General features: G+C 45.2%; 1 protein-coding gene and 1 long non-coding RNA gene across 2 annotated transcripts in view; both read right to left on the bottom strand.

Moving 5' to 3' along the window:
* Positions 1-4,838: 4,838 nt before the first annotated feature.
* LOC121841670 lies at positions 4,839-5,904 on the bottom strand. Its single transcript, XR_006080706.1, has 2 exons — positions 5,783-5,904; positions 4,839-5,734 (listed from the first exon to the last, which is right to left on the bottom strand). It is a non-coding gene; the product is annotated as an uncharacterized LOC121841670 (long non-coding RNA).
* A 5,070-nt stretch (positions 5,905-10,974) lies between these two features.
* LOC121841667 (phosphatidylinositol transfer protein alpha isoform-like) overlaps positions 10,975-27,889 on the bottom strand; it is a 72,249-nt gene continuing 55,334 nt past the window's right edge. Inside the window, exons 8-12 of the mRNA XM_042311499.1 lie at positions 19,905-19,982; positions 19,548-19,658; positions 17,476-17,598; positions 13,020-13,106; positions 10,975-11,631 (exon numbers count right to left, since the gene is read on the bottom strand). Coding sequence (XP_042167433.1) covers positions 13,059-13,106; positions 17,476-17,598; positions 19,548-19,658; positions 19,905-19,982 — 360 coding nt within the window. The 3' untranslated portion in view covers positions 10,975-11,631; positions 13,020-13,058. The remainder of the gene's footprint in view (positions 11,632-13,019; positions 13,107-17,475; positions 17,599-19,547; positions 19,659-19,904; positions 19,983-27,889) is intronic.

Raw genomic sequence — 27,889 nt, 5'->3', positions numbered from 1 at the left:
TACACAGTAGTGGAGGCTGCTTAGGACAGAACGGTTCAGTGTAGTGGCCGTGGCTGGACTGGAGCCTGGCAGGTACACAGTAGTGGAGGCTGCTTAGGAGAGAACGGTTCAGTGTAGTGGCCGTGGCTGGACTGGAGCCTGGCAGGTACACAGTAGTGAAGGCTGCTTAGGAGAGAACGGTTCATAATAATGGCCGGAACGGATGGAATGGCATCAAACACCAGGAAACCATGGAAACCATGGAAACCATGTGTTTGATGTATTTGATTCCATTCCACTAGTTCTGATTCAGTCATTACCACAAGCCTGTTCTACCCAATTAAGGTGCCACCAACCTCCTGTGATATATATACATATATATATATTGTAAATATATATATTATTTTAAATATATTTTTATAGAAAATGTATATTTTCCTTCTCTTTTTCTCCTAACCCTACCACCCCTCCCTTAATTGGAATTTGAACTTTAAAAAAAACTAAATCCTGACAAATTGTCCAATGCTGCCACCCCCCCCCATCCTCCCTCCCTCCCTACACCACTCTCGCTCTAATCAGGGTTTAGACTAATCTCTCTGCTGCCCCCATCCTGATTGCTCTCTCTCTCTGTCTCTGGGTTCCCCAGGCTCCCTCCTCCCGGATTGGGAATGAGGGATTTGGGCTCAGAGAGAGAAATGGGGAGAGAGAGAAATTAAGAGAAAGAGGGTGAGGGAGAGATATGGAGAGAAACAGGGAGAGAGAGAAAGAGGGAGAGATGGAGAGAAAGAGGGAGAGAGATATGGAGAGAAACAGGGAGAGAGAGAAAGAGGGAGAGATGGAGAGAAAGAGGGAGAGTGATATGGAGAGAAGGAGAGAGAGAGAAGGAGGGAGAGAAACAAAGAGGGAGATATGGAGAGAAACAGGGAGAGAGAGACAGACAGGAGGAGAGTAGCTGTTAGGGTTTAGAGTGTGCTGCCAAGTCATGTGACATTCCAGCGGGGGGAACTAGAGGAGGGGGAACCTTGGAAGAGGAGGAACATGGTTCAGGGGGGATCTTCTTTGGCATCGCACCAGGTCTAAGGTGGGAGGTGGTAACCATGACGATCAGTTATTGCTGCTGCTGAAGAGAACCAATCAAAACATCAACCAGACAGTCTAGTTTTAATGAACAAAACAACCTGCCCTCTTTTTTAGTATTTTATTGACTTTTTCACATGTCCAATGTAGTGTAATTGGAAGAGAAGAAAAGATAACAAAAAGGCACAAATTCACAGTAAAAGAAACAGAACGAGGGAGTGAGAGGGGGAGAGAGGGTGAGGGGGAGAGAGGGGAAGAGAGAGGGATAGAGGGAGAGAGAGAGGGGGAAGAGAGAGGGATAGAGGGAGAGAGAGGGGGAGAGAGGGGAAGAGAGAGGGATAGAGGGAGAGAGAGAGAGGGAGAGAGAGAGCAGGAGAGTGAGAGAGAAGACAAAAACATCAATACTCTGGGGTTCTGAACTCATCAATACTCTGGGGTTCTGAACTCATCAATACTCTGGGGTTCTGAACTCATTATCAATACTCTGGGGTTCTGAACTCATCAATACTCTGGGGTTCTGAACTCATCAATACTCTGGGGCTCTGAACTCATTATCAACAGTCTGGGGCTCTGAACTCATTATCAATAGTCTGGGGTTCTGAACTCATTATCAACAGTCTGGGGCTCTGAACTCATTATCAACAGTCTGGGGTTCTGAACTCATTATCAATACTCTGGGGCTCTGAACTCATTATCAACAGTCTGGGGTTCTGAACTCATTATCAACAGTCTGGGGTTCTGAACTCATTATTTATTATGTTTACAAACCCAGGGAACTAATATCTATGAGGTCATCTCTGACAGCCAACATCTCCCACCAGGTGAAGGGAGTCTTCTGACTCTGTAGTCCCATAAATACCAGGGCCCAATGCTAAATGGATTGGGCCCTGGTAGACCCTATGCCTTATGCATTTATGGAGATATGAGAGGATTTGATTGGTTTAAGAGGATTTGATTGGTTTAAGAGGATTTGATTGGTTTAGGAGGATTTGATTGGTATAAGAGGATTTGATTGGTTTAGGAGGATTTGATTGGTATAAGAGGATTTGATTGGTTTAAGAGGATTTGATTGGTATAAGAGGATTTGATTGGTTTAAGAGGATTTGATTGGTTTAAGAGGATTTGATTGGTTTAAGAGGATTTGATTGGTATAAGAGGATTTGATTGGTTTAAGAGGATTTGATTGGTATAAGAGGATTTGATTGGTTTAAGAGAATTTGATTGGTAAAAGAGGATTTGATTGGTTTAAGAGGATTTAATTGGTATAAGAGGATTTGATTGGTTTAAGAGGATTTGATTGGTATAAGAAGATTTGATTGGTTTAAGAGGATTTGACTGGTATAAGAAAGATGGTGAAACTTCCACCTAACCTGTCAAATCCTCTCAGATCTCCACACAAGGAGTAGAGTTTAGGGCATAGGGCGTAGGGTTCAGGGGTCCATTTGGGACCGGACCCTGTTAGTCCTACAGTAGGTGTTTAACATGTCAGCTAACCACATCATATGATATAACAATCTGATGCCCGACTGAGCAGTCGATGACGTGGCACACAACCATTGGTTGATGTAATGCAACGTCTGCAATGTAGTCAGCCTGAGACATCATCATTATGTTTCAAACCATCTCAGACTACATCTAGGCCCTCCTCCTTCTCCCTGACTAGAATTCCCTACCAAATGGGACCCTATTCTATATATATAGTAACCTACTTTTAATCAGAGCCCCATGGCCCCTGGTCTAAAGTAGTGCACTATATAGGGAATAGGGTGCCATAGGGCTCTGGTCTAAAGTAGTACACTATATAGGGAATAGGGTTCCATAGGGCTCTGGTCTAAAGTAGTGCACTATATAGGGAATAGGGTGCCGTTTAGGACACATCCCAGTTCTGAACAAGACTTCCCCTTTAACTGACCAGCTCTGGACTTCCCCTTTAAGTGACCAGCTCTGGACTTCCCCTTTAACTGACCAGCTCTGGACTTCCCCTTTAACTGACCAGCTCTGGACTTCCCCTTTAAGTGACCAGCTCTGGACTTCCCCTTTAACTGACCATCTGGACTTTATAAGTGACCACCTGGACTCCCTCTTTAAGTGACAATGGCAGGACATCCCCTTTAAGAGACCAGCTCCGGACTTCCCCTTTAAGAGACCAGCTCTGGACTTCCCCTTTAAGTGAGAGATGTTAGCGGCTCAGATTATTGACAGAGGTACTACAACATCCAGAACAAAATATATCTATACACCGTCCTGTCAACAAGACGTGGTCCCTGGGAGAAAAGGGAGTAGGGGGTAGGGAGTAGGGGGTAGGGAGTAGGGGCTAGGGAGTAGGGGTAGGGAGTAGGGGCTAGGGAGTAGGGTGTAGGGAGTACGGGGTAGGGAGTAGGGGGGGTAGGGAGTAGGGGCTAGGGAGTAGGGGCTATGGAGTAGGGGCTAGGGAGCAGTGTAGGGAGTAGGGGGTAGGGAGTACGGGGTAGGGAGTAGGGGCTAGGGAGCAGTGCAGGGAGTAGGGGCTAGGGAGCAGTGTAGGGAGTAGGGTGTAAGGAGTAGGGTGTAGGGGCTAGGGTGTAGGGTGTAAGGAGTAGGGTGTAGGGCCTAGGGTGTAAGGAGTAGGGTGTAGGGCCTAGGGTGTAGGATGTCGGGGCTAGGGTGTAGGGAATAGGGTGTAGGGAGTAGGGAGTAGAGGGGATGGGTGTGCTGTAGGTCTGGCAGGACAGTATATATATATATATATATTAATATGTGTGTTCATCTACATACATTTTTATTTACATATACAATATCAGTACATACTGAATATCACACAGAAGACAACCAGAGATGCTCAATGGATGGAGGAATGGACAGTGTTGATGGAGGAAGCTAAGGATATAGAGAAAGAGAAGGATGGAGGAGAGGAGAAGGAAGAGGAAAGTAGGAGAAGAGGAAGATGAGGAGGAGGAGAAAAAGATGAGGAGAGGAGGAGGAGAAGAGGAGGAGAGGGGGAGGAGGAGGAGAAGAGGAAGAGGTGGAGGAGAAGAGCGTCTGGAGAACACTCTTCCTCCCACCCTTCTACTCCCCGCCCTACCTACAACCTCCCCCTCCTATCCCCCTTCCCACCTACCACCTCCCCCTCCTATCCCCCTTCCCACCTACCACCTCCCCTCCTATCCCCCTTCCCACCTACAACCTCCCCTCCTATCCCCCTTCCCACCCACCCCCTCCTATCCCCCTTCCCACCTACCACCTCCCCCTCCTATCCCCCTTCCCACCTACAACCCCCCTATCCCCCTTCCCACCTACAACCTCCTAAACAGAACAAATACTGTAATACAGACGACTACACCAAACACACACACACACACATCACACCACTACAGGAACCAAACCTAGCCTGGGTTGTGAACAAGAAGGATGGGGGGGAGATCGATAATAACAGAAAAATGAGAACAAGAGAAAGGTAGAGTGAGAGGAATTATTGCTATCGCTGGATACAGCAGAGAAAACAGGAGAGGACACACACAGCTGCAGTCACACACTCCAAACAGACGCCTACAACTCCCAGCAACCCTGGCAGTGGACGGGGCTTATGATGGTGTGGAGGGTGGAGGGATTGGATGAACTTGATTGAGCTCCGACCACACTGCACCAGGGTGAAGTTTCCACTAGGGACAGATCTAGGATCAGCTTCCCCTCCCCCAGTCATAACTGAACATGACAGGACTGCAGTGGACAGCTGCTGTCTTGCAGGCTCCTGACCAATTCTGCCCCCCCCCACCATTTTTTTTTTAGTGGTCTTAACTTATTTATTTTACATAATGTTTCCGAGATCATTTCCTACAACCGAAAACATCTTCTGGACATCAGAACAGCGATCACTAACCTCGATTTGGATTTGGATTTCTACTTCAACGAGTCGGCAGCTGTGGATGTACTGCTCGTTCCGGACCAGGCCCTAATCCACGGGGACTGGAAAGAGGAAGAGAGGCAGACGAGCTAAATAAACCACCTCTACAACCTCATCTTCCTCGTCTCCTCCTCCTCCTCCTCTCCGCTGTTCTATTGTACACTGGAGAACAACCCGGACGAGATCCATTCGAGACTATCCCATCAACAAGACGCCAACAACCCGGACGAGATCCATTCGAGACTATCCTATCAACAAGACCCCAACAACCCGGACGAGATCCATTCGAGACTATCCCATCAACAAGACCCCAACAACCCGGATGAGATCCATTCGAGACTATCCTATCAACAAGACCCCAACAACCCGGACGAGATCCATTCGAGACTATCCTATCAACAAGACCCCAACAACCCGGACGAGATCCATTCGAGACTATCCTATCAACAAGACCCCAACAACCCGGACGAGATCCATTCGAGACTATCCCATCAACAAGACCCCAACAACCCGGACGAGATCCATTCGAGACTATCCCATCAACAAGACCCCAACAACCCGGACGAGATCCATTCGAGACTATCCCATCAACAAGACCCCAACAACCTGGATGAGATCCATTCAAGACTATCCCATCAACAAGACCCCAACAACCCGGACGAGATCCATTCGAGACTATCCTATCAACAAGACCCCAACAACCTGGACGAGATCCATTCGAGACTATCCCATCAACAAGACCCCAACAACCTGGATGAGATCCATTCGAGACTATCCCATCAACAAGACCCCAACAACCTGGATGAGATCCATTCGAGACTATCCCATCAACAAGACCCCAACAACTGTAATATCCTATGCTTTTCAGAATCATGACTGAATAAGGACATTATAAACTGAGTGTACAAAACATTAGGAACACATGCTCTTTTCCATGACATAGACTGACCAGGTGAATCCAGGTGAAAGCTATGATCCCTCATTGATAGCTCAGCATTCAACACCATTGTGCCCTTCAAACTCATCACTAAGATCAGGACCCTGGGACTGAACACCTCCCTCTGCAAGTGGATCCCGGACTTCCTGACGGGCCGCCCCCAGGTGGTAAGGGTAGGTGACAACACATCCACCACGCTGACTCTCAACAAGGGGACCCCTCAGGGGTGATTCCTGTACCCCCTGTTCACCCACGATTGCATGACTCCAACACCATCATTAGGTTTACTGACGACTCGACGGTGGTTGGCCTGATGAGACAGCCTATAGGGAGGAGGTCAGAGACCTGGCAGTGTGGTGTCAGGACAACAACCTCTCCCTCAACGATGAGACAGCCTATAGGGAGGAGGTCAGAGACCTGGCAGTGTGGTGTCAGGATAACAACCTCTCCCTCAACGATGAGACAGCCTATAGGGAGGAGGTCAGAGACCTGGCAGTGTGGTGTCAGGATAACAACCTCTCCCTCAACGATGAGACAGCCTATAGGGAGGAGGTCAGCCGAGCACATTGATGGGGCTGCAGTGGAGCGAGTCGAGAGTTTAAAGTTCCTTGGTGTCCACATCAATAAGGAATTATCATGGTCCACACACACACAATACAGTCGTGAAGAGAGCATGACAACGCCTCTTTCCTCTCAGGAAGAAGATTCAGCATGAGTCCTCAGATCCTCAGAAAGTTCTACAGCTGCGCCATTGAGAGCATCTTGACTGGCTGCTTCACCACTTGGTATGGTAACGGCTTGGCATCTGACCGTAAGACGCTACAGAAGGTAGTGTGTACGGCCCAGTTCATCACTGGGACCAAGCTTCCTGCCATCAAGGACCTCTATCCCAGGTGGTGTCAGAGGAAGGTCCTAACAATAGTCAAAGACTCCAGCCACCCCAGTCACAGACAGTTCTCTCTGCTACCGCACGGCGAGCGGTTCCGATGCACCAAGTCTGGAACCAACAGGATCCTGAACAGCTTCGACCTCCAAGGCATAAGACTACTAAATAGTTAGTTAAATAGTTAGTTAAATAGTTAGTTAAATAGCTACCCAGATTGATCTGCATTGAACCTTATTCCACTAACTTTTTTTGGACTCTTCACATACACTGCTGCTACGGTTTATTATCTATCCTGCTGCTTAGTCACTTTATCCCTATATGTACATATCGACCTCAATTACATCGTACACCTGCACATCGACTGGGTACTGGCAGTGGTGGAAAGTACCCAATTGTCATACTTGAGTAAAAGTAATGATACCTTAATTGAAAATGACTCAAGTAAAAGTAAAGGTCACCTAGTAAAATACTACTTGAGTTAAAGTCTAAAAATATTTGGTTTAAAATGTACTTAATTATCAAAAATATATGTAATTGTTAAAATATACTTAAGTATCAAAAGTAAAAGTAAAAGTATAAATAATTTCAAATTCCTTATATTTAGCAAACCAGACGGCACAGTTTACTTGTTTGCAAAATTTACAGGTAACCAGGGGAACACTCCAACACTCAGACATCATTTACAGACAGCCAGGGGAACACTCCAACACTCAGACATCATTTACAGACAGCCAGGGGAACACTCCAACACTCAGACATCATTTACAGATAGCCAGGGGAACACTCCAACACTCAGACATCATTACAGATAGCCAGGGAACACTCCAACACTCAGACACTCAGACATTATTACAGATAGCCAGGGGTACACACCAACACTCAGACATCATTACAGATAGCCAGGGAACACTCCAACACTCAGACATCATTACAGATAGCCAGGGGAACACTCCAACACTCAGACATCATTTACAGATAGCCAGGGGAACACTCCAACACTCAGACATCATTTACAGACAGCCAGGGGAACACTCCAACACTCAGACATCATTTACAGATAGCCAGGGGAACACTCCAACACTCAGACATAATTTACAGACAGCCAGGGGAACACTCCAACACTCAGACATCATTTACAGATAGCCAGGGGAACACTCCAACACTCAGACATCATTTACAGATAGCCAGGGGAACACTCCAACACTCAGACATCATTTACAGATAGCCAGGGGAACACTCCAACACTCAGACATCATTTACAGACAGCCAGGGGAACACTCCAACACTCAGACATCATTTACAGATAGCCAGGGGAACACTCCAACACTCAGACATCATTACAGATAGCCAGGGGAACACTCCAACACTCAGATATCATTACAGATAGCCAGGGAACACTCCAACACTCAGACATCATTTACAGATAGCCAGGGAACACTCCAACACTCACACATCATTACAGATAGCCAGGGGAACACTCCAACACTCAGACATCATTTACAGATAGCCAGGGGGAAAACTCCAACACTCAGACATCATTACAGATAGCCAGGGGAACACTCCAACACTCAGACATCATTTACAGATAGACAGGGGAACACTCCAACACTCAGACATCATTACAGATAGCCAGGGGTACACTCCAACACTCAGACATCATTACAGATAGCCAGGGGAACACTCCAACACTCACACATCATTTACAGATAGCCAGGGGTACACTCCAACACTCAGACATCATTACAGATAGCCAGGGAACACTCCAACACTCAGACATCATTTACAGATAGCCAGGGGAACACTCCAACACTCAGATATCATTACAGATAGCCAGGGGAACACTCAGACATCATTACAGATAGCCAGGGGGAACACTCCAACACTCAGACATCATTACAGATAGCCAGGGAACACAATCACACTCAGAAATCATTACAGAAAGCCAGGGGCACTCCAACACTCACACATCATTTACAGATAGCCAGGGGAACACTCCAACACTCAGACATCATTACAGATAGCCAGGGGAACACTCCAACACTCAGACATCATTTACAGATAGCCAGGGGTACACTCCAACACTCAGACATCATTACAGATAGCCAGGGGAACACTCCAACACTCAGACATCATTTACAGATAGCCAGGGGAACACTCCAACACTCAGACATCATTTACAGATAGCCAGGGGAACACTCCAACACTCAGACATCATTTACAGACAGCCAGGGGAACACTCCAACACTCAGACATCATTTACAGATAGCCAGGGGAACACTCCAACACTCAGACATCATTTACAGATAGCCAGGGGAACACTCCAACACTCAGACATCATTTACAGATAGCCAGGGGAACACTCCAACACTCAGATATCATTACAGATAGCCAGGGGAACACTCCAACACTCACACATCATTTACAGATAGCCAGGGGCACTCCAACACTCACACGTCATTACAGATAGCCAGGGGAACACTCCAACACTCACACATCATTTACAGATAGCCAGGGGAACACTCCAACACTCAGACATCATTACAGATAGCCAGGGGAACACTCCAACACTCAGATATCATTACAGATAGCCAGGCACTCACACTCCAACACTCAGACATCATTTACAGATAGCCAGGGGTACACTCCAACACTCAGACATCATTACAGATAGCCAGGGGAACACTCCAACACTCAGACATCATTTACAGATAGCCAGGGGAACACTCCAACACTCAGATATCATTACAGATAGCCAGGGGAACACTCAGACATCATTACAGATAGCCAGGGGAACACTCCAACACTCAGACATCATTACAGATAGCCAGGGGAACACAATCACACTCAGACATCATTACAGATAGCCAGGGGTACACTCCAACACTCAGACATCATTACAGATAGCCAGGGGAACACTCCAACACTCAGACATCATTACAGATAGTCAGGGGAACACTCCAACACTCAGACATCATTACAGATAGTCAGGGGAACACTCCAACACTCAGACATCATTACAGATAGCCAGGGGTACACTCCAACACTCAGACATCATTACAGATAGCCAGGGGAACACTCCAACACTCAGACATCATTTACAGATAGCCAGGGGAACACTCCAACACTCAGACATCATTACAGATAGCCAGGGAACACAATCACACTCAGACATCATTACAGATAGCCAGGGGTACACTCCAACACTCAGACATCATTACAGATAGCCAGGGGAACACTCCAACACTCAGACATCATTACAGATAGTCAGGGGAACACTCCAACACTCAGACATCATTACAGATAGTCAGGGGAACACTCCAACACTCAGACATCATTACAGATAGCCAGGGGAACACTCCAACACTCAGACATCATTACAGATAGCCAGGGGAACACAATCACACTCAGACATCATTACAGATAGCCAGGGGGAAAACACTCAACACTCAGACATCATTACAGATAGTCAGGGGAACACTCCATCACTCAGACATCATTACAGATAGTCAGGGGAACACTCCATCACTCAGACATCATTACAGATAGTCAGGGGAACACTCCATCACTCAGACATCATTACAGATAGTCAGGGGAACACTCCATCACTCAGACATCATTACAGATAGTCAGGGGAACACTCCATCACTCAGACATCATTACAGATAGTCAGGGGAACACTCCAACACTCAGACATCATTACAGGTAGCCAGGGGAACACTCCAACACTCATAATTTGCAAACAAAGCATTTGTGTTTAGTGAGTCTTCCAGATCAGATGCAGTAGAGATGACCAGGGATTTTCTCTTTAAATGCGTGAATTAGACCATTTTCCTGTCCTGCTAGCCATTCAAAATGTAACGAGTACTTTTGGATGTCAGGGAAATTGTACGGAGTAAAAAGTACATTATTTTCTTTAGGAATGTAGTGAAGTAAAAGTAAAAGTTGTCAAAAATATAAATCGTACATTAATTTAATTAATGTACAGATAACCAAAAAAACTACTTAGGTAGTACTTTAAAGTATTTTTACTTTAGTACTTTATACCATTGGGTACCGGTACCCCGTGTATATAGCCAAGGTATCATTAATCATTGTGTATTTATTCCTTGTGTTATTATTTTTCTATTATTTCAAAATATTTCTCTCTGCATTGTTGGGAAATGGCCCGTAAGAAAGCCTTTCACTGTTAGTCTACAGCTGTAGTTTACAAAGCATGTGACTAATAAAGTTTTATTGGATTTGAACCTGCAAAACTGACCCAAGATCAGCTTATAGGGGCAACTTCACCCTCCACCAACCGCAAGCCAGGTAGACGTTGTTCCTCCCTTTTGAACCATTCTATTGGCCGTGAGGTATAAGGTCCGCCTACCTGGCACCTTTTTTTGTTTGTTGCCACAATCTATCATTTGTTTAATGGTTGATATGAAGAAGAGGGGAATAAAAATAACGTGATTGGAAGATGAAGAGGAGGAGGTGTGGTGATCAACCAATCAGAAGACAGGATGACCCATCGAAAACAAACAATCAATTAAAACAACAGTCACAACGAGATCAAAACAACACTGATCAGAATACAGCTTGGTCCTGAAAAGAAACTGACAACCTTTAACACAGACGAACTGATGCTTTAAAAACCCTGTTTATATTATAATACATCTCCACACTCACAGCTAGGCCTTATTGCCCCATACACTATATATATTGGATATGTACACTAGGACTGACTGTCTGTCTTAATGGCAGACTGTACCAATCTGGGGAGGGGGGCAGGACCAGGGGGGCGGAGAAGCTCTGTTGACAGAGAGGAAGAGGAAGAGGAGGTGGGGGAGGAGCGTTGAATCCATTGGTGTCTGTCAGGTTTACAGTTCTGATCTGAGAGAGCAAGAGAGAGAGAGAGAGAGAGTTGTATAAATAATGATAATCAATTAACAGGTATATTCTATTTAACAGGTATATTCTGTTTGACAGGTATATCCTATAAAACAAGTATATTCTCTAAAACAGGAAAAGTCTATATAACAAGTATATTCTATACTAACATGTATATTCAATATAAAAAAATATTCTATACTAACAGGTATATTCTATACTAAGAGATATATTCTATACTAACAGGTATATTCTATACTAACAGATATATTCTATACTAACAGGTATATTCTATACTAACAGGTATATTCTATACTAACAGGTATATTCTATACTAACAGATATATTCTATACTAACAGGTTCCACAAACATTCAGAAGAACAGTTGTTTGTACTGAGTTGTTTTGTGTTGTTTGGTACTGTGTTGTTTGGTATTGTGTTGTTTGGTATTGTGTTGTTTTGTACTGTGTTGTTTGGTACTGTGTTGTTTGGTATTGTGTTGTTTGTATGGTGTTGTTTTGTATTGTGTTGTTTGTATGGTGTTGTTTGGTACTGTGTTGTTTGATACTGTGTTGTTTGGTACTGTGTTGTTTTATATTGTGTTGTTTGTACTGTGTTGTTTTGTATTGTGTTGTTTTGTATTGTGTTGTTTGGTACTGTGTTGTTTTGTATTGTGTTGTTTGTACGGTGTTGTTTTGTATTGTGTTGTTTGTGGTGTTGTTTTGTATTGTGTTGTTTTGTATTGTGTTGTTTGGTACTGTGTTGTTTTGTATTGTGTTGTTTGATACTGTGTTGTTTGGTACTGTTGTTTTATATTGTGTTGTTTTGTACTGTGTTGTTTTGTACTGTGTTGTTTTGTACTAAGTTGTTTTGTACTTGTTGTTCCATAAGAGAACTACTGTTAGTGCAGATTCAAATCTCTTGTGGATAGTTGGGTTGGGTCCACCTTCTTTCTATCCTGATTCTGTACCCATAAAACATCGCCCCCTATTGGCCAACCCCAAATGAACACTTTAAAAAGCTAAAATGACCATTGGGGTACAGTATATAAGGCAACATCTGATGGACCAGTGACTGTCTGACCAGGAACAGGCTGTCTTACCGTAGTGAGTTAGGTTATAGGACTACATCATGATGGATTGTAGCAGTCTACATTCTTCCCAACTGGAAAATACTGCGTACACACATCCATACCCACACATGTAGTCAGCGCCGGCCCTTTGGGGGCCCTAAGTGAAATTTAGCTGAGAGTGTCCTTTTAGGGAGGGGTGGAGACTTGGCTAGTCGCCTTAGCATTTTTCCTCCATACATCTACCCACAGAACCTAATGGAGCATTGATGCAAGATATTTGAGTTTTCTGGGTTTCTGAGATTAGTTAGAATGTGTTTACCAGCAGCAGGGTCAGTCTGTCTGTCTGCCTCAAGCCTCATCAGTCTTCCAGAGCCACCATGCCTTTCACTGGATCCTTCACCCTCATCTAGAGAGAGACGGGGAGAGGAGGGGGAGGGGGGGAGAGAGAGAGAGTGAGAGAGAGAAAGAGAGAGAGCAAGAGAGAGAGAGCGAGAGAAAGAGACACACAGAGAGAGAGAGAGAGAGAGAGAGAGAGAGAGAGAGAGAGAGAGAGGAAGAGACACAGAGAGAGAGGGGGAGAGAAAGAGAGAGACAGAGAGAGAAAGAGAGACAGAGAGAGAGAGGGGGAGAGAAAGAGAGAGAGAGAGAGAGAGAGAGAGAGAGAGGGGGAGAGAAAGAGACAGAGAGAGAGAGAGAGAGAGAGGGGGAGAGAAAGAGACAGAGATAGAGGGTGAGAGAGACAGACAGAGAAAGAAGGGGAGCGAAAGCGAGAGAGAGGGGGAGAGAGGGGGAGAAAGAGAGGCAGAGAATGAGAGAGAGAGAGAGAGAGAGAGAGAGAGAGAGAGAGAGAGAAAATAGAAAGAGAGAGAAATAGAAAGAGAGAGAGGGGGAGAGAGAGGGGAGAGAGAGGGAAAGAGCGAGAGAGAGGGATGGGGGAGAGAGAAAGAGAGAGAGAGAAAGAGAGAGAGAGACAGAGAGAGGATGAGAGAAAGAGGAGAGAGAAAGAGAGAGACAGAGAAAGAAGGGGAGCGAAAGCGAGAGAGAGGGGGAGAAAGAGAGAGGCAGAGAATGAGAGAGAGAGAGAGAGGGGGAGAGAAAGAGAGAGAGAGGAAGAGAGAGGATGAGAGAAAGAGAGAGAGAGGAATGCATGAGGAACGGTTACATCACTGACCTGTGAGTACTTAGTGGAGCACACACACACACACACACACACACACACACACACACACACACACACACACACACACACACACACACACACACACACGAAGGCCTGAATGGCCCTGCTTGTGCTTTGCTGCATCTTTTGTGTCTCTCTCAGATGGCTGGTTACATATTTCAGTCTGTTATTCAGATGTGAGATGATTAACCCTTCACTTACTGTAAGTACTGTTAACCCAGTTTAATGTTAACCCAGTTTAATGTTCACCCAGTTTAATGTTCACCCAGTTTAATGTTCACTCAGTTTAATGTTAACCCAGTTTAATGTTCACCCAGTTTAATGTTAACCCAGTTTAATGTTCACCCAGTTTAATGTTCACCCAGTTTAATGTTAACCCAGTTTAATGTTCACCCAGTTTAATGTTCACCCAGTTTAATGTTCACCCAGTTTAATGTTAATTCAGTTTAATGTTAACCCAGTTTAATGTTCACCCAGTTTAATGTTCACTCAGTTTAATGTTCACCCAGTTTAATGTTAACCCAGTTTAATGTTAACCCAGTTTAATGTTAATTCAGTTTAATGTTCACCCAGTTTAATGTTAATTCAGTTTAATGTTCACCCAGTTTAAAGTTAACCGACTCATAGTTTCGATTAGACACACTAGAAACTCACAACTGTATACAGATGCCATATCTTAATTTGAGACAGTTTGCTACAGCAGGAAAAAAATATATATTTTACCTTTATTTAACTAGGCAAGTCAGTTAAGAAAAAATTCTTATTTTCAATGACGGCCTAGGAACAGTGGGTTAACTGCCTGTTCAGGGGCAGAACGACAGACTTGTACCTTGTCAGCTCGGGGGTTTGAACTCGCAATCTTCTGGTTATTAGTCCAACACTCTAACCACTAGGCTACCCTGCCGCAACAAGAAATGTGAACTGTTATGTGGATTATAGTCGGTGGAAATAGTTTTGTAGGGGTTGGTGACTTTTTCAAATCAAATCAGATCAAATTTTATTTGTCACATACACATGGTTAGCAGATGTTAATGCGAGTGTAGCGAAATGCTTGTGCTTCTAGTTCCGACAATGCAGTAATAACCAACAAGTAATCTAACTAACAATTCCAAAACTACTGTCTTATACACAGTGTAAGGGGATAAAGAATATGTACATAAGGATATATGAATGAGTGATGGTACAGAGCAGCATAGGCAAGATACAGTAGATGATATCGAGTACAGTATATACATGTGAGATGAGTATGTAAACAAAGTGGCATAGTTAAATTGGCTAGTGATACATGTATTACATAAGGATGCAGTCGATGATATAGAGTACAGTATATACGTATGCATATGAGATGAATAATGTAGGGTAAGTAACATTATATAAGGTAGCATTGTTTAAAGTGGCTAGTGATATATTTACATCAATTCCCATTATTAAAGTGGCTGGAGTTGAGTCAGTGTCAGTGTCAGTGTGTTGGCAGCAGCCACTCAATGTTAGTGGTGGCTGTTTAACAGTCTGATGGCCTTGAGATAGAAGCTGTTTTTCAGTCTCTCGGTCCCAGCTTTGATGCACCTGTACTGACCTCGCCTTCTGGATGATAGCGGGGTGAACAGGCAGTGGCTCGGATGGTTGATGTCCTTGATGATCTTTATGGCCTTCCTGTAACATCGGGTGGTGTAGGTGTCCTGGAGGGCAGGTAGTTTGCCCCGGTGATGCGTTGTGCAGACCTCACTACCCTCTGGAGAGCCTTACGGTTGTGGGCGGAGCAGTTGCCGTACCAGGCGGTGATACAGCCCGCCAGGATGCTCTCGATTGTGCATCTGTAGAAGTTTGTGAGTGCTTTTGGTGACAAGCCGAATTTCTTCAGCCTCCTGAGGTTGAAGAGGCGCTGCTGCGCCTTCTTCACGATGCTGTCTCTGTGAGTGGACCAATTCAGTTTGTCTGTGATGTGTATGCCGAGGAACTTAAAACTTGCTACCCTCTCCACTACTGTTCCATCGATGAGGATGGGGGGGTGTTCCCTCTGCTGTTTCCTGAAGTCCACAATCATCTCCTTAGTTTTGTTGACGTTGAGTGTGAGGTTATTTTCCTGACACCACACTCCGAGGGCCCTCACCTCCTCCCTGTAGGCCGTCTCGTCGTTGTTGGTAATCAAGCCTACCACTGTTGTGTCGTCCACAGACTTGATGATTGAGTTGGAGGCGTGCGTGGCCACGCCATCGTGGGTGAACAGGGAGTACAGGAGAGGGCTCAGAACGCACCCTTGTGGGGCCCCAGTGTTGAGGATCAGCGGGGTGGAGATGTTGTTGCCTACCCTCACCACCTGGGGGCGGCCCGTCAGGAAGTCCAGTACCCAGTTGCACAGGGCGGGGTCGAGATCCAGGGTCTCGAGCTTGATGACGAGCTTGGAGGGTACTATGGTGTTGAATGCCGAGCTGTAGTCGATGAACAGCATTCTCACATTGGTATTCCTCTTGTCCAGATGGGTTAGGGCAGTGTGCAGTGTGGTTGAGATTGCATCGTCTGTGGACCTATTTGGGCGGTAAGCAAATTGGAGTGGGTCTAGGGTGTCAGGTAGGGTGGAGGTGATATGGTCCTTGACTAGTCTCTCAAAGCACTTCATGATGACGGATGTGAGTGCTACGGGGCGGTAGTCGTTTAGCTCAGTTACCTTAGCTTTCTTGGGAACAGGAACAATGGTGGCCCTCTTGAAGCATGTGGGAACAGCAGACTGGAATAGGGATTGATTGAATATGTCCGTAAACACACCGGCCAGCTGGTCTGCGCATGCTCTGAGGGCGCGGCTGGGGATGCCGTCTGGGCCTGCAGCCTTGCGAGGGTTAACACGTTTAAATGTCTTACTCACCTCGGCTGCAGTGAAGGAGAGTCCGCATGTTTTAGTTGCAGGCCGTGTCAGTGGCACTGTATTGTCCTCAAAGCGGGCAAAAAAGTTATTTCGTCTGTCTGGGAGCAAGACATCCTGGTCCGTGACTGGGCTGGATTTCTTCCTGTAGTCCGTGATTGACTGTAGACCCTGCCACATGCCTCTTGTGTCTGAGCCGTTGAATTGAGATTCTACTTTGTCTCTGTACTGACGCTTAGCTTGTTTGATAGCCTTGCGGAGGGAATAGCTGCACTGTTTGTGTTCGGTCATGTTACCAGTCACCTTGCCCTGATTAAAAGCAGTGTACTGCCACAAAAGCAGTGGTTCGCGGGGCAAATCAAGTCTGAAATGTTAAAGTTGAAATTACAAACTTTAGAAGCCTTTTTTAAAACCGTGAATACACAAAGTGTGCACTTCCTTCAGAATAATTCCTGCAACAACAGGATGATCAAATTAAGATATGGCATCTGTAGATAACACTCATATTTTCCAGTCCACAGGTTTCACATAAAAACAACTACAGGGGTCTCCTCCCCCACCCCCCTCTCTCTCCCCCTCTCCTCCCCCATCCCCCCCTCCTCCCCCATCCCCCCCTCTCTCCCCCCCCCACCCCCCCCCTCTCTCTCCCCCCCTCCTCCCCCCCTCCTCCCCCATCCCCTCTCTCCCCCCTCCTCCCCCCCATCCCCCCTCTCTCCTCCTCTCCTCTCCTCTCCTCACCTCGTCCAGTTCTTTGCGCGTGTCGTCCTCCATGCGACGAATGTCCTCCATGGTGAGTTCGATCCACTTGTCGATCCAGCAGAACAGCTGACGGTGGAAGTTGGTGAACAGACGCTTCTCTTGCTGAGAGGGAAGGAGGGACGGAGAGCAAAGAGAGAGATAAAGGAGACATCCTTGTTGATATGTCTTTGTTACATGTCAGATAATAACATAATAATATAACGTAGATTAAGACAGCCCCCCACCCCCCCGCACCTCTTGATTCAGAGGGGTTGGCTCTGACTTGGTATCCCCCTTTCCCTTTCCCTAAACTGGAAACCACGGCAGGAAATTATATAGCCCCTGCAACTCCCAACCTGGCCAGTAGAGGTCAGAACAAACAACAAATACAGAACAGACATGGAGACTGGGGATGAATCAGTATAGACATGGAGACTGGGGATGAGACTGGGGTGGAGTCAGTATAGACATGGAGACTGGGGATGAACCAGTATAGACATGGAGACTGGGGATGAATCAGTATAGACATGGAGACTGGGGATGAATCAGTATAGACATGGAGACTGAGATGAATCAGTATAGACATGGAGACTGGGGATGAATCAGTATAGACATGGAGACTGGGGATGAGACTGGGGATGAATCAGTATAGACATGGAGACTGAGATGAATCAGTATAGACATGGAGACTGGGGATGAATTAGTATAGACATGGAGAATGGGGATGAGACTGGGGATGAATCAGAATAGACATGGAGACTGGGGATGAATCAGTATAGACATGGAGACAGGGGATGAACCAGTATAGACATGGAGACTGGGGATGAATCAGTATAGACATGGAGACTGGGGATGAGACTGGGGATGAATCAGTATAGACATGGAGACTGGGGTGGAATCAGTATAGACATGGAGACTGGGGATGAGACTGGGGATGAATCAGTATAGACATGGAGACTGGGGTGGAATCAGTATAGACATGGAGACTGGGGTGGAATCAGTATAGACATGGAGACTGGGGTGGAATCAGTATAGACATGGAGACTGGGGATGAGACTGGGGATGAATCAGTATAGACATGGAGACTGGGGTGGAATCAGTATAGACATGGAGACTGGGGTGGAGTCAGTATAGACATGGAGACTGGGGATGAATCAGTATAGACATGGAGACTGGGGATGAGACTGGGGTGGAGTCAGTATAGACATGGAGACTGGGGATGAATCAGTATAGACATGGAGACTGGGGTGGAATCAGTATAGACATGGAGACTGGGGTGGAATCAGTATAGACATGGAGACTGGGGTGGAATCAGTATAGACATGGAGACTGGGGCTGATTTCTCATTCTCCGGGTGAACATGAAAAATCAACTTCACTCCTGAAATTCAACTCGGGGGAATCCCCAAAAAGCTTAGATGAGGCAACAACCCCATGTTGCTATGCCCTCCAGCCTCGCTTTTAATCCCTGTAGACTCGTCAACTAAAATGGCTCACAATCTACCACTTGACTTGAATGACGACCAATAGTCTGTAAATCAACTGAGTGAGTGAGTGCTCTCATTTGGTCAATGAGAATACAGCCTGGTTGGTTCTCTGTCTCATGGCTTTTATCCAGCCACCATCACAACCTTTATACTTCTCACCCTTCCTCACCCCTCCTCACCCCTCCTCACCCCTACTCATCTCTCCTCTCGTCCCCCTTCCTCACCTCTCCTCACCCCTCCTCACCCCTCCTCACCTCACTCACCTCTACTCACCTCTCCTCTCGTCCCCCTTCCTCACCTCTCCTCACCCCTCCTCACCTCTCCTCACCCCTCCTCACCTCCCTCACCCCTACTCATCTCTCCTCTCCCCCCTTCCTCACCTCTCCTCACCTCTCCTCACCCCTCCTCTCCCTCCTCTCCCCTCACTCCACCTCTCCTCACCTCTCATCCCCCTTCCTCACCCCTCCTCTCGCCCCCTTCCTTACCCCCTCCTCTCGTCCCCCCCCTTCCTCACCCCTCCTCTCCTCTCCTCTCCCCTCCTCTCCTCTCCCCTCCACACCATCATCCCAGTCATCATCCTCTGTACCTTCTGGATGAAGTTCTCCACTTTGTTCTGCAGGCCCCACCACTTGAACTTGACTGTCACCAGTTTGTAGGCACACATGTGTGGGCAGTCTGTCTTCTTAGGGAGCTCCTTCTGCACACACACACACACACACACACACACACACACACACACACACACACACACACACACACACACACACACACACACACACACACACACACACACACACACACACACACACACACACACACACACACACACACACACACACACACACACACACACACACACACACACACACACACACACGTTTTATTGTACTGTAATGTTGAGGGAGTTAGTGCAAAGCAGACCCAAAGACACCCTCTACTGTACCTTCCAGTCCGGTCCAAGTGGGCCTCTTCCAGTCTTCACTGACTTAAACTTAGAGGGGTCCTCCTCCGGCTTGTAGTCCTGGAGAGAGGGATGGATGAAGAGAGAGAGAGTGGGATGGATGGAGAGAAAGAGAGAGAAGGATGGATGGAGAGAGAGAGAGAAGGATGGATGGAGAGAGAGAGAGAGAGACAGAAGGAGCAAATGTCAAATTGGCTTTCACCAAATTACCGTACGACTGACCATGTATTCACCCTGCGCATCCTACTTGACAAAGAAACAAACCAAAACAAAGGCAAAGTCTTTTCACGCTTTGTTGATATAAAATAAAGCTTTGGACTCAATTTGGCATGAGGGTCTGCTATACAAATAGATGGAAAGTGGTACTGGGGGAATAACATACGGCATTATAAAATCCATGTACACAAAAAATAAGTGTGCGGTTAAAATTGGCAAAAACACATTTCTTTCCACAGGGCCGTGGTGTGAGACAGGGATGCAGGATAAGCCCTACCCTCTTCAACATATATATCAACAAATTGGCGAGGGCACGAGAACAATCTGCAGCACCCGGCCTCACCCTACTAGAATCTGAAGTCTAATTTCTACTGTTTGCTGATGATCTGGTGCTTCTGTCCCCAACCATGTAGGTCCTACAGCAGCACCTAGATCTTCTGTACAGATTTTGTCAGACCTGGGCCCTGTCAGACCTGGGCCCTGTCAGACCTGGGTCCTGACAGATCTGGGCCCTGACAGATCTGGGCCCTGACAGACCTGGGCCCTGACAGACCTGGGCCCTGACAGACCTGGGCCCTGACAGTAAATCTCAGTATGACAAAAATAATGATGTTCCAAAAAAGGTCCAGTTTCCAGGACCATTCCATCTAGAGCCAGTTGCCCTAGTGCACACATAACACTATACATACCTAAATACATACCTACATACATTGACCTAAACATCATAGAGAGAGAGAGAGTGATATAGATATACATGTACAGTGGGGAGAACAAGTATTTGATACACTGCCGATTTTGCAGGTTTTCCTACTTACAAAGCATGTAGAGGTCTGTAATTTTATCATAGGTACACTTCAACTGTGAGAGACGGAATCTAAAACAAAAATCCAGAAAATCACATTGTATGATTTTTAAGTAATTAATTTGCATTTTATTGCATGACATAAGTATTTGATACATCAGAAAAGCAGAACTTAATATTTGGTACAGAAACCTTTGTTTGCAATTACAGAGATCTTACGTTTCCTGTAGTTCTTGACCAGGTTTGCACACACTGCAGCAGGGATTTTGGCCCACTCCTCCATATAGACCTTCTCCAGATCCTTCAGGTTTCGGGGCTGTCGCTGGGCAATTCGGACTTTCAGCTCCCTCCAAAGATTTTCTACTGGGTCCAGGTCTGGAGACTGGCTAGGCCACTCCAGGACCTTGAGATGCTTCTTACGGGGCCACTCCTTAGTTGCCCTGGCTGTGTGTTTCGGGTCGTTGTCATGCTAGAAGACCCAGCCACGACCCATCTTCAATGCTCTTACTGAGGGAAGGAGGTTGTTGGCCAAGATCTCGCGATACATGGCCCCATCCATCCTCCCCTCAATACGGTGCAGTTGTCCTGTCCCCTTTGCAGAAAAGCATCCCCAAAGAATGATGTTTCCACCTCCATGCTTCACGGTTGGGATGGTGTTCTTGGGGTTGTACTCATCCTTCTTCTTCCTCCAAACACGGCGAGTGGAGTTTTAACCAAAAAGCTCTATTTTTGTCTCATCAGACCACATGACCGTCTCACATTCCTCCTCTGGATCATGTGTGGACAGGTGTCTTTTATACAGGTAATGAGTTCAAACAGGTGCAGTTAATACAGGTAATGAGTGGAGAACAGGAGGGCTTCTTAAAGAAAAACTAACAGGTCTGTGAGAGCCGGAATTGTTACTGGTTGGTAGGTGATCAAATACTTATGTCATGCAATAAAATGAAAATGAATTACTTAAAAATCAGACAATGTGATTTTCTGGATTTTTGTTTCTCACAGTTGAAGTGTAACTATGATAAAAATTACAGACCTCTACATGCTTTGTAAGTAGGAAAACCTTCAAAATTGGCAGTGAATGAAATACTTGTTCTTTATATATATATATATATATATAGAGAGAGAGAGAGAGAGAGAGAGAGAGAGAGAGACAAAAAACTAGACATACAGTAGCAGTCAAAAGTTGGGACACACCTACTCATTCAATGTTATTTTGTTATTTTTACTATTTTCTACATTGTAGAATAATAGTGAAGACATCAAAACTATGAAATAACACATATGGAATCATGTAGTAACCAAAAAAGTATTAAACAAATCAAATTATATTTTAGATTTTAGATTCTTCAAAGTAGGCACCCTTTGCCTTGATGACAGCTTTGCAAACACAGGTGTGTAAAAACTGTTGACAGATACTGTACCTCTGCATTAACATCAGCGCCACAGGTAACTTCCACAAAGCTTTGAATGATCTGAGAGACAAGGCAAGAAGGGCCTTCTATGTGAACAAAAGGAATATAAAATTTGACATACCAATTAGGATCTGGCTAAAAAATACTTGAATCAGTCATAGAACCCATTTCCCTTTATGGTTGTGAGGTCTGGGGTCCGATCACCAACCAGGAATTCCCCAAATTGAGACTCTGCATGCCAAATTCTGCAAAAATATCTTCTGTGTACAACGTAAAACACCAAATAATGCATGCAGACCAGAATTAGGCTGATACCCACTAATTATCAAAATCCAGAAAATAATAATAATAATCGCAGAATATCTGACCCCTGTGACAGGCACAAACTTAAGGAAAGTGTTGACTATGTACAGACTCAGTGAGCATAGCCTTGCTATTGAGAAAGGCCGCCGTAGGCAGACATGGCTCTCAAGAGAAGACAGGCTATGTGTACACTGCCCACAAAATGAGGTGGAAACTGAGATGCAAATCAGTTTTTTAATTGGTCACATACACATGGTTAGCAGATGTTAATGCGAGTGTAGCGAAATGCTTGTGCTTCTAGTTCCGACAATGCAGTAATATCCAACGAGTAATTTAACCTAACAATTTCACAACAATTACCTTATACACACAAGTGTAAAGGAATGAATAAGAATATGTACATATAAATATATGAATGATTGAACGGCAAGAAGACATTAAGATGGTATAGAGTAAAGTAAACAAGATGCAGTAGATGGTACAGAGTACAGTATATACATATGAGATGAGTAATGTAGGGTATGTAAACAAGATGCAGTAGATGGTATAGAGTACAGTATATACATATGAGATGAGTAATGTAGGGTATGTAAACAAGATGCAGTAGATGGTATAGAGTACAGTATATACATATGAGATGAGTAATGTAGGGTATGTAAACAAGATGCAGTAGATGGTATAGAGTACAGTATATACATATGAGATGAGTAATGTAGGGTATGTAAACAAGATGCAGTAGATGGTACAGAGTACAGTATATACATATGAGATGAGTAATGTAGGGTATGTAAACAAGATGCAGTAGATGGTACAGAGTACAGTATATACATATGAGATGAGTAATGTAGGGTATGTAAACAAGATGCAGTAGATGGTACAGAGTACAGTATATACATATGAGATGAGTAATGTAGGGTATGTAAACAAGATGCAGTAGATGGTATAGAGTACAGTATATACATATGAGATGAGTAATGTAGGGTATGTAAACAAGATGCAGTAGATGGTATAGAGTACAGTATATACATATGAGATGAGTAATGTAGGGTATGTAAACAAGATGCAGTAGATGGTACAGAGTACAGTATATACATATGAGATGAGTAATGTAGGGTATGTAAACAAGATGCAGTAGATGGTACAGAGTACAGTATATACATATGAGATGAGTAATGTAGGGTATGTAAACAAGATGCAGTAGATGGTACAGAGTACAGTATATACATATGAGATGAGTAATGTAGGGTATGTAAACAAGATGCAGTAGATGGTATAGAGTACAGTATATACATATGAGATGAGTAATGTAGGGTATGTAAACAAGATGCAGTAGATGGTATAGAGTACAGTATATACATATGAGATGAGTAATGTAGGGTATGTAAACAAGATGCAGTAGATGGTATAGAGTACAGTATATACATATGAGATGAGATGATGTAAACATTATATAAAGTACCATTGTTTTAAAGTAGCTAGTGATATATTACATTAAGATGGCAAGGTGCATTCGATGGTATAGAGTACAGTATATACATATGAGATGAGTAATGTAGGGTATGTAAACATTATATGAAGTGGCATTGTTTAAAGTGGCTAGTGATACATTTATTACATCAATTTTTCCATTATTAAAGTGGAGTCAGTATGTTTAACAGTCTGATGGCCTTGAGATAGAAGCTGTTTTTCAGTCTCTCGGTCCCAGCTTTGATGCACCTGTACTGACCACGCCTTCTGGATGATAGCGAGGTGAACAGTTAGTGGCTTGGGTGGTTGTTGTCCTTGATGATCTTTTTGGCCTTCCTGTGACATCGGGTGGTGTAGGTGTCCTGGAGGACAGGTAGTTTGCCCCCGGTGATGCGTTGTGCAGACCTCACTACCCTCTGGAGAGCCTTACGGTTGAGGGCTGTACAGTTGCCGTACCAGGCGGTGATACAGCCCGCCAGGATGCTCTCGATTGTGCATCTGTAAAAGTTTGTGAGTGTTTTTGGTTACAAGCCAAATCTCTTCAGCCTCCTGAGGTTGAAGAGGCGCTACTGCGCCTTCTTCACCACGCTGTCTGTGTTGGTGGACCAATTCAGTTTGTCTGTGATGTGTATCCCGAGGAACTTTAAACTTTCCACCCTCTCCACTACTGTCCCATCGATATGGATAGGGGGCTGCTCCCTCTGCTGTTTCCTGAAGTCCACGATCATCTCCTTAGTTTTGTTGACGTTGAGTGTGAGGTTACTTTCCTGACACCACACCTCCTCCCTGTAGGCCGTCTCATCATTGTTGGTAATCAAGCCCACTACTGTTGTGTCGTCTGCAAACTTGATGATTGAGTTGGAGGCCTGCATGGCCACGCAGTCGTGGGTGAACAGGGAGTACAGGAGAGGGCTGAGAACGCACCCTTGTGGGGCCCCAGTGTTGAGGATCAGCGGGGTGGAGATGTTGTTTCCTACCCTCACCACATGGGGGCAGCCAGTCAGGAAGTCCAGTACCCAGTTGCACAGGGCGGGGTTGAGACCCAGGGTCTTGAGCTTGATGACGAGTTTGGAGGGTACTATGGTGTTTAATGCTGAGCTGTAGTCGATGAACAGCATTCTCACATAGGTATTCCTCTTGTCCAGATGGGTTAGGGCTGTGTGCAGTGTGGTTGAGATTGTGTCGTCTGTGGACCTATTTGGGCGGTAAGCAAATTGGAGTGGGTCTAGGGTGTCAGGTAGGGTGGAGGTGATATGGTCCTAGTCTCTCAAAGCACTTCATGATGACGGAAGTGAGTGCTACGGGGCGATATCATTAAGCTCAGTTACCTTAGCTTTGTTGGGAACAGGAACAATGGCGGCCCTATTGAAGCATGTGGGGACAGCAGACTGGGACAAGGATTGATTGAATATGTCCGTAAACACACCAGCCAGCTGGTCTGAGCATGCTCTGATGATGCGGCTGGGGATGCCGTCTGGGCCTGCAGCCTTGCGAGGGTTAACACGTTTAAATGTTTTACTCACCTCCGCAGGTTTGGGTAGCGGGCCGTGTCGGTGGCACTGTGTTGTCCTCAAAGCAAGCAAGCAAAGAAGTTGTTAAGTCTGTCTAGGAGCAAGACATCCTGGTCCGCGACGGGGCTGGTTTTCCTTTTATAGTCTGTGATTGACTGTAGACCCTGCCACATACCTCTCGTATCTGAGCCGTTGAATTGCGACTCCACTTTGACTCTATATTTACGCTTAGCTTGTTTGATTGCCTTGCGGAGGGAAAAGCTACACTGTTTGTATTCGGTCATGTTTCCGGTCACCTTGCCCTGGTTAAAAGCAGTGGTTCGCGCTTTCAGTTTCGTGCGAGTTCTGCCATCAATCCATGGTTTCTGGTTTGGGAATGTTTTAATAGACGCTGTGGGTATAACATGTCCGATGCACTTTCTAATGAACTCGCTCACCGAATCAGTGTACTCGTCAATGCTGTTGTTGGACGCAATGCGGAACATATCCCAATCCACGTCATCAAAGCAGTCTTGAAGCGTGGAATCAGGTCGGACCAGCGTTGAACAGACCTGAATGCGGGAGCTTCTTGTTTTAATTTCTGTCTGTAGTTTGGGAGCAACAAAATGGAGTTGTGGTCAGCTTTTCCGAAAGTAGGGCGGGGGAGGGCCTTATATGCATCGCGGAAGTTAGAATAACAATGATCCAGGGTTTTACCGGCCCTGGTTGCGCAATCGATATGCTGATAGAATTTAGGGAGCCTTGTTTTCAGATTAGCCTTGTTAAAATCCCTAGCTACAATAAATGCAGCCTCAGGATATGTGGTTTCCAGTTTACATAGAGTCAAATGAAGTTCGTTCAGGGCCATCGATGTGTCTGCTTGGGGGAGAATATATGCGGTTGTGATTATAATCGAAGAGAATTCTCTAGGTAGATAATGCGGTTGACATTTGATTGTAAGTAATTTTAAGTCGGGTGAACAAAAGGACTTGAGTTCCTGTATGTTGTTATGATCACACCACGTCTGGTTAATCATAAGGCATACAACTCCGCCCCTCTTCCTACCAGAAAGATGCTTGTTTCTGTCGGCGCGATGCGTGGAGAAACCAGGTGGCTGTAACGACTCCGATAGCGTCTCTCCAGTGAGCCATGTTTCCGTGAAACAAAGAACGTTACAGACTTTGAATTCTCTCTGGAAGGCTACTTGCTCAGGTTTCATCTACCTTGTTGTCAAGAGACGTTGGTGAGTAGTAAACTCGGGAGTGGTGCATGATGTGCCTGTCTACGGAGGCTGACCAAAAGAACACTCATTGACCGCTCATTGCTCAAACACCATTGTAAATACAACCTATATTTATGTTTATTTATGTTCCCTTCAGTACTCCCTCAATAGCTTTAAGCACCAGCTGTCAGAGCAGCTCACAGATTACTGCACCCACCTATAATTTAGCCCAAACAACTACCTCTTTCCCTACTGTATTTATTTTATTTTATTTATTTTGCTCCTTTGCACCCCATTATTTTTATTTCTACTTTGCACATTCTTCCACTGCAAATCTACCATTCCAGTGTTTTACTTGCTATATTGTATTTACTTTGCCACCATGGCCTTTTTTGCCTTTACCTCCCTTATCTCACCTCATTTGCTCACATTGTATATAGACTTGTTTATACTGTATTATTGACTGTATGTTTGTTTATTCCATGTGTAACTCTGTGTCGTTGTATCTGTCGAACAGCTTTGCTTTATCTTGGCCAGGTCGCAGTTGTAAATGAGAACTTGTTCTCAACTTGCCTACCTGGTTAAATAAAGGTGAAATAAAAAAATAAAATAAAAATATTTGCACATCATTACAACACTGTTTATAGACAAAATATGACATTTGAAATGTCTTTATTCATTTGGAACTTTTGTGAGTGTAATGTTTACTGTTCATTTTTTATTGTTTATTTCACTTCTGTTTATTATCTACTTCACTTGCTTTGGCAATGGTAACATATGTTTCCCATGCCAATAAAGTACCTTAAATTGAAATTGAATTGAGAGAGAGAGATGGAGAGAGAGCGAGAGAGGGGGGAGAGAGATAAGGAGAGAGAGAGAGGGAACGGGTGGAGGAAGAGAGGGAGGGAGGGAGGGAGGGAGGGAGGGAGGGAGGGAGGGAGGGAGGGAGGGAGGGAGGGAGGGAGGGAGGGAGGGAGGGAGGGAGGGAGGGAGGGAAAGAAAGGGAGAGAGGGAGGGAGGGAGATAGAGAGGGAGGATAAAGGGAATAGAGAAGT

Source organism: Oncorhynchus tshawytscha, linkage group LG33 (assembly GCF_018296145.1).
Source record: "Oncorhynchus tshawytscha isolate Ot180627B linkage group LG33, Otsh_v2.0, whole genome shotgun sequence".
NCBI lineage: Eukaryota > Metazoa > Chordata > Actinopteri > Salmoniformes > Salmonidae > Oncorhynchus > Oncorhynchus tshawytscha.
The sequence above is the reverse complement of the archived record's forward strand: the minus strand, read 5'-3'. Positions and strand labels throughout refer to the sequence as shown.